General features: G+C 33.8%; 1 protein-coding gene across 1 annotated transcript; it reads right to left on the bottom strand.

Annotated features, from left to right (window-relative positions):
• Nucleotides 1-1,362: 1,362 nt before the first annotated feature.
• LOC142619971 (uncharacterized protein At1g03900) lies at nucleotides 1,363-8,418 on the bottom strand. The gene is made up of 3 exons (XM_075793387.1): nucleotides 7,689-8,418; nucleotides 6,788-7,078; nucleotides 1,363-1,643 (listed from the first exon to the last, which is right to left on the bottom strand). Exons 1-3 carry the CDS (start codon nucleotides 8,199-8,201, stop codon nucleotides 1,575-1,577), a joined length of 873 nt encoding a protein of 290 aa, XP_075649502.1. The 5' UTR covers nucleotides 8,202-8,418; the 3' UTR covers nucleotides 1,363-1,574.
• Nucleotides 8,419-16,619: the final 8,201 nt, after the last annotated feature.

Below are 16,619 nucleotides of genomic sequence, written 5' to 3'. Positions count from 1 at the left end.
TTTTTATTTATTTATTTTGGGTATTCAATTTAAGTGACAAATGTTGATTAAGCTTGTTATAAATTTTGGGTATTCAATAATAAAGCAAATTTATTATAAATTCTATATATATATATATATATATACACACTTTATTATAGAGGGGGTTGGGAAATTTTTATTTTATTTTCACTTAATTTAATTAGTGGGTTGGGCTGACAAAACTTAGAGAGGCCATTTTTTCAGCTTGGGCTCAAAATTGGAGACCCAATAACCAAAACAAAACCCATTTAATCTCATGCATTAGGATTGTGATCCCATCACAATTCCAAATCTTACTCGATCCTATACCAAGCTGGATCGATTCGAGGGGTAGGATCTTAGGATCTCATGATCATGATTTTAAGAATGTTCTTTTTTTTTTTTTCTTTCTTTTTTCTTTTTTTATAAAGTTTTGGTGAATTGGACTTTGGTATATTATCTCCTCAACAGCCCACTTAATTCACGGGAGCATGGGCTTAAGTGCTGCTTTGGCCCATTAGCTCTTATGCCAAATAGTGCGAGCCTATTGGGCCTGTGAAGGACACAGACATGGTATCTCTGTATTTTGTGTAAACAAGGACCATTAATTCTAGTATTAAATCCTAATTTTTTATCATTAAGCTCAAGTAATGATGGGTCATCTAGCTAGTAGTGATTTGTAGGTCGTTTAGTCCAAATTGGTTGCACCTAAAACTAGGATTATTGCGGGCCATTAATTTTAACCTTGTAGTTGCAGGTCGTTTAGTCCAACTTGGTGATGGGACATTTAGCTCAGCTTGGTTTGTAGGTCATGAAGTATTGTTAGTATATTTTTAATTATTATAGGTCATGATGCATTGTTTAGTTCATAAATTGCGTGGTTAAAATTGAATTTTGATTTTTTTTTTTTATATACAATAGAATAAGTTCTTAGATTTAAATAGAGGATTGTTGTTTGTTTTAGGGTATACTCCCTGAAAATTTAAGAGTAACTACTGTACCTCGGTAGGTACCTGTGCTGTATTAGTCAATTTATCAGACTGCTCTCTCGCACTCTCGTCAGATCTGCAGTGGCTGACCCTCGCAAGTGACTTTTTTTGGGGGCTAAAATAGAGTATAGAAAACTGCAAGTGAATGCTCCTCGTACAAGTTATGGTTAGCATGGCAAATGAACTATCCTTGCTCACCCAATAAGTAGGTAATAAGTCTATGAACATTAAGGCCTTTTTCTGTGTTGTGATGGGCCCAAAGGAGCGGATGTCAATTCTATATGAAAGAGAGTGTGATTTTTAGTGCCTCTAGCAGAGCGGTAAATACAAGCCACACTTAGTTTACAAATGCCATGTCAACCAATCATGCATAGAAAAGAAAAATAAATCTCTCTATTATATAAAGTCAAGAACTTACAAGTTCCACCAGGACAAAAGAAGCATATAGATATATTCCAGGAACATTATTAATACCTTGTGCTTTCTACTTTTCTCATTCTCTTTCTTCTTTTCACCCCTTTTTTTTCTTTAAAAAAAAAAACATCAAACAAAGATCTCAATCACAATTACCAAATTCTCACACAATCAAAAAGCGGCCCATCCTGAAGCAGTGGCCTTTGTCGATCCTGATCCAGTTGCCGTAGGGAGATTTCTCTGCAAATCCCAACAAGCAAATGAGCAATGTTCTATAAAAATGTTGTTCCCATATATGAGTATCAAAGTTGGTCACTTGGTAGACAAGGGCACATGTAAGAACTAATAAAATAAATGATGGTGGGTGGGGATGGAATTTTGGTGTAGTTGGGGGATTATCAGGAAACGTACATCACAAAGTTAGTCACATGGACCCAAGCAAGAATGCCAAAAAATTTCATTGGAGTAGAAAATAGGAATTTCGAATTTACATCCCACCTGATTTGCACAGCTAGCTCAGCTTGGCAAGTTTAGGAGTGAAACATATGTAAACAACATACTTTACAAGCATATCCTTCTTGGATAAACAAAGTGATTTGCACTGCTAGCTTAGCTTGGCAAATTTAGGAGTGAATCATATGTAAACAACATGCTTTACAAACATATCCTTCTTGGATAAGAGAAGTGATTTGCACTGCTAGCTCAGCTTGGCAAGTTTAGGAGTGAAACATATGTAAACAACATACTTTACAAGCATACCTACTTGGATAAACGAAGGAAACCAGAGACCACATAATAAGCACAGATCAATGATCCTCAAAGAATTGCAATATCTAAGATAAACTACTAACGTGTAACAAGACTAAGCACAGGCTTTAATATGATGGTAAGAGTGATACTTTGTGTCAGGGAAGAAGTACATCTACCAAGCAAGTCATAATAATAATTTCATCCAAATAATTTTTAACGATTAGATAAATTATACATGTCATATGCCCTTTGCTATCTAGGAATTCTAAGAGAGAGAAAGACAGGATATTGCCTAAAACAACCAAACTTTCAAAAAAGTGTGTTTGGATGAGCTTATTTTTATCAGGTTTTGTGTGTGCATGAAAGTATAGTTGTAACTTGGAAAAGGTGATGCTTTAAAATGCTGTAAAATTTCTTTTGAGGTGAAAATAAGCTCATCCAAACGGTAAAGAGCATCTTCTCAGTCCTAGGCAACCTTTTCTTATCTATCTATGAAATTTCATAGATTTAAACCTATAAATTGACATTTAATTATTCAAACTTCAATCTTATTATCGTTTTCTTTATTTTAATCTTGTTTGTTGCTGGAATTTCTCCCAACACTGTTCTCCCACATTAGACCTATGTTCTCACTGCATCAAGCAGTATTAGAGATTCAAAGCAAAAGATCCTTGATCTAAACCCCACAATTTAGATTTGAGTCAAATGTTGCAACTTTAAGCTATGGTAGAGATTGTGGGGTTGGAGAAAATGAAGACCAGCAGACAGATTTTGGAAGGCAACCGTGACCACTTGGACTCGAGGATCAGAATGACGATATAGAAGATGAAAAAACCTTTTCAGTTTTCATAATGCTGGAACTGCCGAACATGCAGTACAAGGTGGATTGAAGAATTGGTTGTGGGTAATTGAATTGGAGGACGAAAATTTTGAAAGAGTTTGTGCCGTAGACTGGGATTCTTTACCGATTTATGATGTGTACTTTGATGATAGTGAGAGGTGAGTACTTCAATACATATTGAAGAAACTATTCAAGAGAGTGATAACAACTGTTCAATGCAAGTCGAATCTTCTTTTGGACATGAAAGGTTTGCAAACACTTTTTTTGATTGGATAGGTTTGCAAACACATTTTGATTTCAATAAACCACTGCTATTCAAAGAAATTCCAAAGAGAATATCTTAGTGAAGATGGATACTTCCACTTAGAAAGAGGTGACTTTTAATAATTCTTCTATCAGCATAATGTTAAAATCATGATAATCTTTATTTTAATGAAGATAAAGATAAAAGATTTGATTGTGTTTGGGAATAATTTATGGAGCAAGACTCAATTCAACAAGATTTATGAGAAGAAAGGATGAGGTTGAGCCAATTTTTAGAACAAAGTTTTTCTTTTTTTTGGGGGGGGGGGGGGGGGGGGGGTTATGGTGCCAAATAATGATAATTCATTTTCCATGACTTGTCGATGTGAAAATTTAAAGAAGTGTTATAAGCTTGTTATGCACAAGTTCTTATTGGCATCGTAACACTAACAAATTATTTCCTGACATACTTAAGGTGACAAAAAAAGATGGAGAATATTATTCAGGATTCCACAGATCATGAAAGATTAAATCCAAATTCAAGGACAAGTTTTCTACAATCTGGGGAGAGCTGAGGTAGGAGAATTTAAGCCCAAACGGAAAAAATGGCTCATTAGTCCATTCTCTTTTATTTTTCTATGTAATATTTGATTTATTATTGTCATTAGTATTTTTTTTTTTTAAATCTTGTGACTAGCATGTGAATTTTAATAAAGCTGGACAGTTAGGATTTAATTGTTATATGTAGGATGACGGGCTAGGATTCTAGGGTTACTAAAGGCTATTACAAATAGCCTCTTTCTATAATTAATTAGATTTTATGGATCATTGTAAACTTAGAACCTAAATGTGTTATTCATCTAGTATACCCCATGTATACTTGCTGTATCAGTTTTCTCAATAAATAAATAAATAAATAAAAGAAATTTAAAAAAAATAATAAGAAAGATAATAGGGGGGGAGGAGGTGGGGTTTGAACCAACATTGTAGGCAGCATTTTCTTTTAATCTATTAAATAATAAATTTGAATATTTCTTGAGCTCTTTGAGCCTAGAAATTGATATTTGATTGATCCAACTTCAATCCCGTTATCTTTTTCTTTGCTTAAGCCTTGGTCATTGCTAGAATTTCTCCTTAAACCCTTCTACAATGCTAGACCTAAGTTCTTGTCACCACCTCAATATGCTTCCTAGATTGAAATTGCAGATGAAATTCACCATATAAAAGCAAGTTAATGCTCTTGTAAGAATTCTTATATCTCAAAAAAACTAATTAGGTACCTCATTAACTTGACATAAAAGGAAGATAGTAAACATGTAGAGTGCCATTTGCATATGCTTCAGAAATCACTTCTAACCAAGAAGAAAAACATTAATAACCATATTTTCAAGTTCCAATTGCACAAAGGCATCAATATCGATGTCAAAACTTACAACAGAAAAGCTCTTCATAGGGGTAAAAAAGGCCATGAAAGGCATGTATACAAAGAACATCCATTATAATCAAACTCATATTCCTTAGGGTAGTAGGAGAGATACCCTTTATTGGCGGCTTAAAGGGGATGGTAAGTTTGACACTCAGTCTTACTACCTTGCAATCCGAGGTACTTCAAATTCTTGGTTTCCTTGGAAGGGGGTCTGGAAACCAAAGATCCCTAAGCGCCTAGCGTTCTTTCTATGGTTAGTTGCCCATGGTCGGATCCTCACTTTGGATAACCTAATGCTTAAGGGTTGCCCTTTGGCTAATAGGTGTTGTATGCATTGTTATTGATTCCGTTCCGTTCCGGCCGGAACGGCCGGAATTTTTCGTTCCGGTATGCAAACCGGTACCGGGATACCCAACGTTCCACCTCGGGCCAGATTTCGGGCCATTCCGGTCCATTCCGGCCATTCCGGCCAATTCCGGCCGAGATGTGAATTCCGGCCGGTACATGATTTGGCCTATGTAAAAAAAAAAAAAAAAAATTTTTTTTTTTTTATGGCTAATATTATGTTATAAATTTTGTTGGCTTATTAGTTATTAATTATTATGTGCTTATGTAATGAGTAATGACTTGTTATAAATCTTCTTATTGTTTGATGTTGTATTGAGGTTTAAGACATAAAAGTTAAGACTAAATATTTTGTATTATTTGATGTTTAGTTATTGTCTTGTAAATCTTCTTATTGTGTGATGTTAAATAGATGTTATATTGATGTTTAAGACTTAAGAGTTAAGACTAAATGATTTGTATTATTTGAAATTTAGTTATTTATTTATTAGAATTGACAATTTTATGTTTTACAAGAATATATATAATTTAATTTTTAGGAACCCGAAACACCTTAAAACGGTACGCCGAAATCGGCCGGTACCGAAATATTCCATTCCACTGGACAAACCGAAACGGGGTCCGAAACGGTATTAATAACAATGGTTGTATGTGTTGCTGTGATGGGGAGTTGTTTAACCACCTTCTTCTTCATTGTCCCGTTACCCATTCCCTATGGACTTTTATGCTTCAGGCCTTTGGTATTCTTTGAGTTATGCCAGAATTGGTGGCGGGGTTGTTTTCTTGCTAGCATCAGTGGCATGGGAAGCATAACTCGAACATTTGGAACTTGGTTCCAGGGTGTTTAACGTGGATTGTGTGGTTGGAACAAAATCCTCGATCCTTTGAGGACAAAGAGAAGTCGTTGGTTGAGTTAAAACTTTTATGCCATCGTAGTCTTTTTGGAGTGATCTCGTTGTTGGGCTTTTACTAATTGTTCTTCTCTCTCTGAGTTTTTGTCCTCCCTTAGCTTAGTTTCCTGAATACCATCAGTTTTTTGTTCTGTTTACTTCTTTTATTTCTTATTGTTCATCATCATGAACTTCTTGTATTTCTAGTTTTTCTATCATTTATAAAAGTTTTCTGATTACCTATATAAAAAAAAAAAAAAAGAACATCCACAATGAAGTAGAACGTGTATAAAACTGAAGAAGTCTGCTGCACTATTACTAGCAGTCTATATTGCAAAAAGGTCTTAGGGAGCTCCAAACTGCAAACTATCATTCTTAACTCCACCCATATGGAACCATAGTGCATCACAACCACTTCTTCAGTATCCCTCGCAAAGAAATCAATGAGGTCCGAAATGGTCCCCAGGTCTAACTGAGTTTGCCAAAGATGAACCATAACTTCTATATTGTCTCTAATGAGAGAGAAAAATTTAAATCATAATAGTCATCTTTGTTATTTAAAAAGGGGCATGTCAAACCTTCTACTAAGTATTCTGAAGTTTTTAACTTTTCATAACACACAAAGTGATACATATGTCCCTAGTTAAGAAGAGATATAGTGAGCCATGGGAAGATCACTATGCCTTCTTTAAGATTTCCTACCCATGCATTAGGAAAAAAAATCATGTGGGTCCTTAAATTTAAAGACATATTTGTAAATGGAAACAGCCAGACATTGCATTTCAGGAGGTCATAACAATTAACAAATACGTTGAGTTTTTTGGTTCCCACTACATGTGAAACAAATCATGTGTACGAAAAGGATGGGGATGAAGGACGTGAGGCATACCTCAAGTGGAGAAAGGTCTGGTAAAGGATCATTTGAATGCCTCGCATTTTCCTTAGGCCCCTTGATAACAACACCTTGGTGACTGGTAGAGGTTATCCGAGCAGCAGCAGGATCATTGGGAGGAGGAGGGAGAGGAGACCTGATTTTTCCTGCTCCAGTAGGTGGTGGAGCGAGGCTCAAGGCTTTAGGCTTTGCGGTTCCAGAAACTGCACCTGTCAGACCAGCAGCTGAGAGCATACCAGTTCCACTAGTTGGTTTGGGTTTCACATTGATCCGGATGGTTTCACCTTCCTATAAAACACAGAAAAGTCAATTCCATCCAGAAACAGAACCAAAGACAAGTTTAGGCCCAAATAAGGTTCACCAATTTAGGTCGAAATGGTTGCCATTCTCAGAGTAATGAAGACCATAAAATGTGGCCCATAATTTTTATAGAATAAAATTTAGCAAGAATGACCCTTAAAATAATTATCAATGCAAAGCGAAAGCAAAACATAGATGAAATGCAAACTCTTTCCACAACACTACGATTCCAAATCAAACAATCTTCTAGTCCAACAGATACAATCTTTGCACAAATAAACAAACACCCACAACACTCATTATACCAAAATAACTAAATACGCACTTTTCTATCTAAAATATTCAAATTTAGACAAATGCACAACACCCATTAATATTAAATTACACCCCCATTAATCTCTAAGTTATTCATTGTTCAATCCCGACACATACAAACATGCATTGCACACACACAAAATCTAGCTGAAATAAACAACACCCACCACACAAAAAGTCACATTCAAGTTCCACTACTACGCAAAACACAAAATTTCACACTAAATCAAACAAAACAAAGAAACCCCATTATAGAATTGGTATAAATAGGAAAAAAGAAGACCTTCAATCTATGATTAACAGCAGGATGAATGTCGATATGGGTATCATCACTAGTCTCCCCAACCTCCTTCTCCTGCTCCCTCCTCACATGCTTCTCGTGATCCGAAAGCGCCACATTGAAATCGAAAGCCTCGTTTCTCTCCGCGAATCCCAGCCCAACAAACGCGTGCTTCCCACGCCCATCCTCAATTTTCAAAACGAAATACCTCGAGGAATCAAGAACAGTCTCCACCGAAGACTCCCGAGGCTGACCGGGCAGCACAAAGCACGCGGCGAATAGATCCCCGGAACCCGGGTCCTCGAGTCGGATCTCGCACCGGGCTTTACACGACACGACCCGGAGCCGACCCGACCAGATCTTATCGGATTGGAGCCACTCCCCGCACTTGTACCCGCCCGAGGTGGAACGAGGTGGGATTTTGTAGACGGAGACTTCGCGCACTACGAGAAGTGTGTGTTCCAAGGCTTCTTCATCGTCCACCTCTACTTCTGTGTCACCTTCCTGGAACGACATCGTTTGTTTTTTTTGTTTTGTTGTGGAAATGGGAATGGAATGTGGGTTCGAATTGGGGTTGGTTTGGGATCTAGAGAGATATGAAGTGTGAGTTAAGAGGGTATTTTGGGAAATGAATTAAGGTGAAGAGAAGGTATCAATGAGAAAGAGAGAGTTGCAGAGACGTGGGTTGGAAGGGAAGAGGAGAGGAGAGCGGTGGATATGTCAACTGTAATTTTAGCGAAAGAGAAATGCTTCTTTTTTATTTTTTTACCATTTTGCCCCTCTCTTTTGTCTTCTTTCTTTAAAAAAAAAAAATAAATACAAAATAAAATATTTATTTGTTATTTTATTTTGTTTTATATATACCAGTACTATTTCTTTGTGGGATTTTGGGTGGGAGGGAAAGCCATATATGAAGCCGTGAAGGACGAGAAACAAGACAAAAACTGTAACAAAGAAGAAACAAAGAGAAACGATGAGGTGGAACCTCATCAACTCGAGGTCTCAAAATTAGAAAAGTTTAGAGACAAACCATTTACTTCAATTAATGAGTAAAATTGTAATGGTTGCATAATAAATGTAACTAATAAATACATATGAAAGTAATATATATTTTTTATTGTAATTGGTGCATAATAAATGTAACTAATAAATACATATGAAAGTGATATTTTTCCTATCATAAATTAAAAGCTCAATAGGGTGTGAGATTGATGCTTCATTTGTTTTAAAATGTTTTTTATTGTATATGCTCCATTGTAAAATTTGGTTAAACATGAATTTTTTTTTTCTTCAGTAAAATCTATTGTAAGACAGTTTACTTTTAAAATTTTGAAAAAATATTTTACAAAAACACATGAGGGCTCTCCCCTCCCATTTAGTGTTTGGGTCATTGGCTAATGATCAGTGCTAGTGGTCTAGTCACATAGAGCCTATGGCTCGATGGCTGATTTTGGTAATCTGGTTATGGGTTGCGGATTAGTGCATTCTGCATTGCCAACAACCTAAAATCAAAAGCACAAGTAACTTACGTCACTTCTGACTCAGTTACAGATTTTGGTGATTTATGCTTCAAAATTTTATATATCATACCAAACATCTGGAAATATTTTACATTTGAAAATGTTTCAGTCTTATTGAAAAAATCAAAATGAAGTTGACTATATTTTGCTTTTGGTTATTGTTTGTTGTTTGTTGTTGTTTTTTTTTTTTATCTAACATTTTTTCAAATAATCTAACTTTTAGTATTTTTAGGAAATAAGTTAGTTTTTAAATTTTTGTTACTATTTAACATAAAATTTATTTTACAAAAAACTATATATTTTGATTTTGATAAATAATATACAAATAAACTGCTGGAAATAAGTAAAAAACCAAACAAACTTCGAGTGTGTTCGTAGGATTATTGGTCTCACTTAGGTAAATTGATCATTTGGTTTACATGATTAAGTTGTGAAGGCTTTTCACCAATAATTAAAATGTTAGGTTGGAAAAATGGAAGGATAAAATAGATTTTAGTTTTCTCTGAAGATGATGAAAAAGTGAAAAGATGGAAAACTTATTTGTTTAGTTGTGAAAATATAAAGGATAGAAATTGTTGTCCATACAAATTTATTATGCCCCTATTACATGATATAAAAAAATTTATTAGAATTATTAAATAAAAATTATTACTTATTGTCAATTAAAATTAATTGAATATCATTTTAAGGTTGTATGGGACCAATTTACTAAGTACTAACACTACACCTGAACATCTCCATGTTGTCGAAGTTGATTTCTAACAAAAGCAATTGCATTTGAGCTGAAAAGCAATATAAAAAATGCTAAGCAACTGCAAACCATTCAAGAAAGACTACAATTTAAAGGACTGTCAAATTCATTATCAACAAGAAAGACTATATTTCTATAATCATCAAGGAAACATTCTTCTCATTAAAATGGTGTTCAAGTAACATTGAACACCATTTTAATTATTTGGGGAGTTTTTCACATCTAATAGGAATAACTATAATTTTTATTTTTCCATTGAACATAAAATATGTAACCACTTTAAGAATCAAATCACTAAGATTTTAAAAGGAGTCAATACAAGTGAAGATTTTTTCAAGTGAAGGTTTTTTTAAAAGGAGTCAATACAAGACAGCAAAGCTTTTGTCTTGTTCCTAAAATACATCACAACAGACATGGAACACGTGATGCTATTGGGAGACAATCCTAGTCCCTTTATATCAGATAAAACTTCCACAACCTTTTGCAATTGATCCCCATCACCTGCAATGAAGTTTCACCATGTAATTTCTAGAAAATCCCCACCATACTCACAATTTGAATATCACAAACCCAGCAACTAGAATTGAAAACCCAAATCAAAACAAACCAAAGCAATAATAACGCAGACCCAATAACAAGAATTGATACCCAGATCATAATCAACAAAGAAAAACTCTACCAAACTTCAAAATAAACCAAACCTCAAAATAACACAAACCCAACAACTAGAATTGAAAACCTAAATGAGATTTAGCCCATACATACCAACGAATTTTCTTAGTGCCAGCCAACCAATGCGAAAACAAAGCGAGATAGAGAATTTAAAGAGCTAGATTCTTCCAATTCATCTAATTTGAGTGAGAGAGAAGGAAAAAAAGAGAGAAAGAGAAGAATAGAGAGGGAGAGAGAGAACGGTAGGAGCTTGGGGTTTTGGGGTTTTTAGTTTTCTCGTGGGAAGTCTTTAGTTTGAAATAGGGGAGAAAAAAAAGAAGGAAAAGAAATCAACGGAGAAGGAAACGGTAGTTTCACTATTAAGTAAGTGGACAGATGTTTCAATTTTAAAAGGGGTACCAAAGTTATTGTACCTAAGGTACTGTATCTAAGATTTGTCTTAAATTAAAAGCTTAGTAGGGTGTGAGATTGATGCTTCATTTGTTTTAAAATGTTTTTATTGTATATGTTCCATTGTAAAATTTGGCTAAACATGATTTTTTTTTCCTAGTAAAATCCATTGTAAAACAGTTTACTTTTAAAATTTTGGAAAAATATTTTACAAAAACTTATGGGGGCTCTCCCATCCCATTTAGTGTCTAGGTCATTGTTTGATGGCCAGTGCTAGTGGTCTAGTCACATGGAGCCTATGGCTCGATGACTAATTTTGGTAATCTGGTCACAAGTTGTGAATTAGTGCATTCTACGCTGTCAACAGCCTAAAATCAAAAGCACGAGTAACTTACGTCACTTCTGGCTCAGCTATAGGATTTGGTGATTTGTGCTTCAAAATTTTATATGTTATACCAAACACCTAGAAATATTTTACATTTGAAAATGTTTCAATCTTATTGGAAAAAACAAAATGAAGTTGACTATATTTGGCTTTTGGTTATTGTTTGTTGTTTGTTGTTTTTTTATTTTTTGTCTAACATTTTTTCAAATAATCTAACTTTTAGTTTTTTTTTTTAGGAAATAAGTTAGTTTTTAACTTTTTGTTACTATTTAACATAAAACTTATAAAAAAAACTATATATTTTGATTTTGATAAATAATATACAAATAAACTAAATAAGTAAAAACCAAACAAACTTCGAGTGTGTTCGTAGGATTATTGGTCTCACTTAGGTTAATTGATCATTTGGTTTACATGATTAAGTTATGAAGGCCTTTCACCAATAATTAAAATGTTAGGATGGAAAAATGGAAGGATAAAATAGATTTTAGTTTTCTCTCAAGATGATGAAAAAGTGGAAAGATGGAAAACTTATTTGTCTAGTTGCCAAAAAAAAATGCTGTCCATACAAATTTATTATGCCCCTATTACATGATATAAAAAATGGTAATTTATTATAATTATTAAATAAAAATTATTACTTATTGTCAATTAAAATGAATAGAATATCATTTTAATTAAAATTAGCATATTATTTAATCCAACACTTTTTTTTTTTGAGAAGGAAATCATGAACTTTTATTAAAACAATTAGCCATAATTGGCAATGAGTAGATCACAAACGTGTGGAGAAACATCCTCCATCCACACAACACTTGATTATAAAAAAACCTGTTTATTATTTTTTTAAGTCCACAATTAATTAAATATAAATAAAAACGAACTCCCTTTGTTTGTTAAAAATCAAATACGTTGACCCAAAAAAGGATCAACAACGTTACAATGGAGAGAAAAGGTAATTTTTGTGTTTTGTCATCTACCATTTTTTTTCTCTCTCCTATAATTTCTCCAATTGGAGAGATAGAATTTGGTGGGCTTCTTATAAAAAAAAATAGAAATAAATAAAAATAATGGGCTTGGAGAGAAAACACCTTAATCCTATCAAAATCCCTTTCCCTCACCCTCCCCAACCAAACAACCATCTCTTTTATTTTACTCGTATTTTTCACTCCCTATTTTTTATCCCTTCTAGCCCAAACCAAATGGACCCATAAAGTAAAAAAAGTGACTTACTGAACAAAATATAGCTAAATGTTACAAAAGGATATGAATGCTTTGTTTAATTGGTAGAGGCAAGGACTCTAATATTTAAGTTGCTGGAGTCAAGGACTCTATTAAGGTATTTGATTTGGTAGAGTCTATGACTCTAATATTTAAATTGGTAGAGTCAAGGACTCTATTGAATTAATTTATAAGATAAAATAAAGACTTTATTGATGTATTTCATTTGGTAGAGTCGATGATTCCATTAAGGTTTGGCAAAGTTAAGGACTCTAATATTTAAATTAATGGAGTCAAAGACTCCATTGAATCAATTCATATAGGTGAAGTCAAGAATTTCATTAACGTATTTGATTTGGTAAAGTTAAAGACTCTAATAATCAAATTAGTAGAGTTAAGGACTCCATTGAATTTTGAGAAGACATTGGACAAAAGTTTGCAGAAATTTTTATTTGGTAATTCATCTGTAAATGAGGGACTCCAAGTTTCATATACGGAGTTAGTAACTCCTCGTGAAGACGATCTTATTCTTTTTACCTAACAAAAATTCAGTTTTGAGAAGGAAGGGTAAGAGGGTCTGTCTCTAACTTATTGCTTCTTGCTTCTTCCTCTTTTTCCTGTTTCTTTCCTCTGTGTAACTTCTCTTTTCTCCACTTGTCGAAATCTTTTTTTCTTTTCTTTTCACTTGCCCACCCATTCTCCCTTGTTGTTTGCTCTTTGTTGCTCTCTGTGTATCCTCTCCTCCTTTTTTTTTTTTTTTACTTGCTGAAGTCTTCTCTAATTTATAGAGAAATTGAATAAACCTCTCCCTTTTTATTTCCTGGACCGAAACTGCAAAGAATGTGTAGTAGTGCACTTGCATCTTTCACAGCCAGTTGGTGAGGATTGTAGCTGATTTTCAGCAATAGGCCTTTGCCTTTTTCTTTTGGAATTATTTAAGTACTAGTTAGGGTAGCATGTGCACGTGCTTGCGTGGAAAAATAGCAATGATTAAGGTCTAGATTTTATTTGTATCACAAAACAAAAATATAAATCATTTGATTTTTAAAGTACATAGAGATTTACATTAATAAAAAAAAATTAAGTTTAAGAGTTTTGATAATTATATCATAAAAAATTTATCCCATTCGTAAAAGAATTTTGATCAACCACAAAGTTAGAGTAGCTATATAACTTATAAAAATCTATTATATTATAATAGTTTTTTGGTACCTATTTGCTCAAGACAATATATTCACTCACTAAAAATTTCTAAGAATGATAACGAATATCATCATCTTCCAATAATAAACAACTAAGTTGTGTTAAGAAAATTAAAAATAAATAAATAAAATATGATAACAAAAGACACGTGTCATCAAATTTTCCATTAGATAAATTATAAGTTAAAAAAAATTTAAACCTAAAAAATCGCCATTCTTTAGATAAAAAATAAAACACATTATATCATCATTCCAACTTTCCAATAATTACTATCATCTAAAACTCAAAATACACGAAAAAAAAATTTTGGATGTTAAAATTTAGTGTGAGTATTTTAGACATTACACAATAAAATATTTTAAGAATTATAAGTTTTCATTAGGGTTTAACTAAGAGAATAACAATATTACATATTTGCTCTTTTCCAAAATATTAAGGGAAAAATTGTCTTATTTTGAAGTTTAAGGATGAATTGTAAACTACCCCAAAAATAAAGGATGAAAAATGTTTTTATCATAAGTTTTTGTTTTTGTTTTTGTGTGTAATGCTCCGTTTGTTTCGATATAAAATATTTTTCGGAAAAATATTTTCACATTTTACCATGTTTGTTTTGAAGTAAAATATTTAGTCAAAAATAAAATATTTTTAGTCAACCAAATTAACTAAGGCAAATTTGTGTAAAATATTTTATATTTATTTAACTCTCTCAGTCCCAATGCATTGCCTTTTCCTCTCTCTCAACTTTACGCTTTCTTAGATTTCTCTCCACAACTCGGCCCACTATCAGCTCTTCTCGCCCACCCATCACCGGTTCCAATCCACCCTCTTCGACACCACCCATCACCAGCTCCACCCTATTTGGCACCACCCATCACCGGCTCTCCCTTCATCATGCCACCCATCACCGGCTCCATGTCGTCGGTGCCACCACCAGTTTCAACTTCTTTTGGCGCCATTAACAATCTTGTTCCTTCTTCAATATTGTTTAGCTGGGTTTCTGGAGGTTGGGTTGCGATGGGATTTACTTTTAGTGGGCTGAAGGTGGATCTGGTGATTAAGATTGAATAGTTTTTGGGTTGATGGATTTTGGGTCTCTGTTGTTTGATCTGGTGGCTTGATAGACGGCGTGGGTGGGGTTGTTTTTCATGGGTCTTAATTTTTCTTTTTGGTGGCAGATTGCAGTTGTTTCTCCTTTCTCATGTGTTATAGTTGTTTTTCAAGATGATTGTGGCAGATCTTGATTATTTTTTCCATGGGTTTATGCCTTTGGGGTGATCCTCTAATAGCTCCAAATAGATTGCTTTGATTTGGTTGGTTGGATATGCACTGATCCGGTGGACTGTGAGTTAGAAAAATGTTCACATTTTACGTTATGTAAATGATTATTCTTGTATGCAATCAAACATAGTAAAATGAAAATATTTTCAGTAAAATATTTTACATTTAAAATATTTTATTTTGAAACAAACAGAGCGTAAAACTATGTGTTGTTACTTAAAATGCTGCGCAAAGAAAAAAAAAATACAAAAATGTCAACCCAAGAAAATGTTATGTGAAATAGTGAATTTTGGCTCAACAAATTTGACTAAACCAACAAAAAATTTCTAAAAACACAACAGAATGACACAACATTTTCATAATACCTTTATAATTTTGTTATATTTTATTTTAATTCATAAAGAATCGACAATTCAACAATTTTGAAAATATTGTGATGACAATAAGATGTTTTAACATTTTTCACAAAAAAAAATGTTATGTCCACCACATTTTCACAACATAACATAAGTAGTAAATTATTTCAGATTGTCATTGGTGGGCAAAAAACTAGTTTCATTGGTAATTTTAGATTGAAACTGTGGGGAACAAGAACTCCAATAAGGTAGTTGTGCCATGTGTCATACCCATGGTTGAGAAGGGCCATTATCAAGCCGAGGAGGCCACGCCCTCGGACAGTAGGATCATGTCAGCAGCACGTCATCAAGGGAGGGCGTATTGTAGAGAAGGAGCTTCGGGGAGGGGGTTAGCACTGACTTAACTGAAGGGATGGTGGCTACCACCACATTTAATGCATCCCACCAAACCTTCTAACTGCATTTATGTGGAGAAGACCCCCTGAATAGTATCGCTTTGGTTGCCGCGACTCACAAGGAGTTTGGAAAGGTGCCTGATGGGACAGACACTCAAGTAGTGGCCTGGATGATCAGCAAGTGGAAGGCCAAGATCATCTGGGAGGAGATATATAATGTAAGGGACCCTTCGAGGAGAAGGGAAGGAAATCAAAGAAGAACTATTGCAGCAAGAACTGTAATAAGATCCAAGTCTAAAAGAAATAAAGACCAGGATCAGTCTCCTCGAACGTTACCGAGGAGAATTTCTTTCGTTGAGAAGCTTGTTCATCTTACTTTCTTGCTACCTTTTATTCATTGTGTGTATTTGTGGATCTACTGAAACCTAACTTTTAAGCCCACTCTTTACAAATTCATTGTATTGGGCTCTTTGGCCCTTAATCTGCTCATCCCTTGGGCTTGAGAACCAAAACATGCCCATACAGAAACCAATAACAATTTGCTTGATTTATTATGAAAGTGTTATGAAAAATATTGTGGATATAACATTTCTATTTTTTATAATACCTTTATTTTTAGTTGTGGTTAATTTTAGTATGATATTTTATTGTTTTATTTTGGCCTATAAGGAACTAACACCTCAACAATTGTGAAAATATTGTACTAGTTTGTTGCGTTAATATTTGATTATAATTTGAAATAGTGTAAATTTAACAAACAAAA

Source organism: Castanea sativa, chromosome 12, assembly GCF_040712315.1.
Source record: "Castanea sativa cultivar Marrone di Chiusa Pesio chromosome 12, ASM4071231v1".
Taxonomy (NCBI): Eukaryota; Viridiplantae; Streptophyta; class Magnoliopsida; order Fagales; family Fagaceae; genus Castanea; species Castanea sativa.
This window is presented reverse-complemented; position numbering and strand designations above follow the sequence as displayed.

What these genes read in the sequence shown, in the direction of transcription:
- LOC142619971 (XM_075793387.1), bottom strand. Translation starts at nt 8,201, where the DNA reads ATGTCGTTCCAGGAAGGTGACACAGAAGTAGAGGTGGACGATGAAGAA. An exon ending in CTGTTAATCATAGATTGAAG is followed by an intron (nt 7,079 to 7,688) that starts GTCTTCTTTTTT and finishes TGTGTTTTATAG; the next exon opens with GAAGGTGAAACCATCCGGAT. An exon ending in CAGACCTTTCTCCACTTGAG is followed by an intron (nt 1,644 to 6,787) that starts GTATGCCTCACG and finishes TGGGATTTGCAG; the next exon opens with AGAAATCTCCCTACGGCAAC.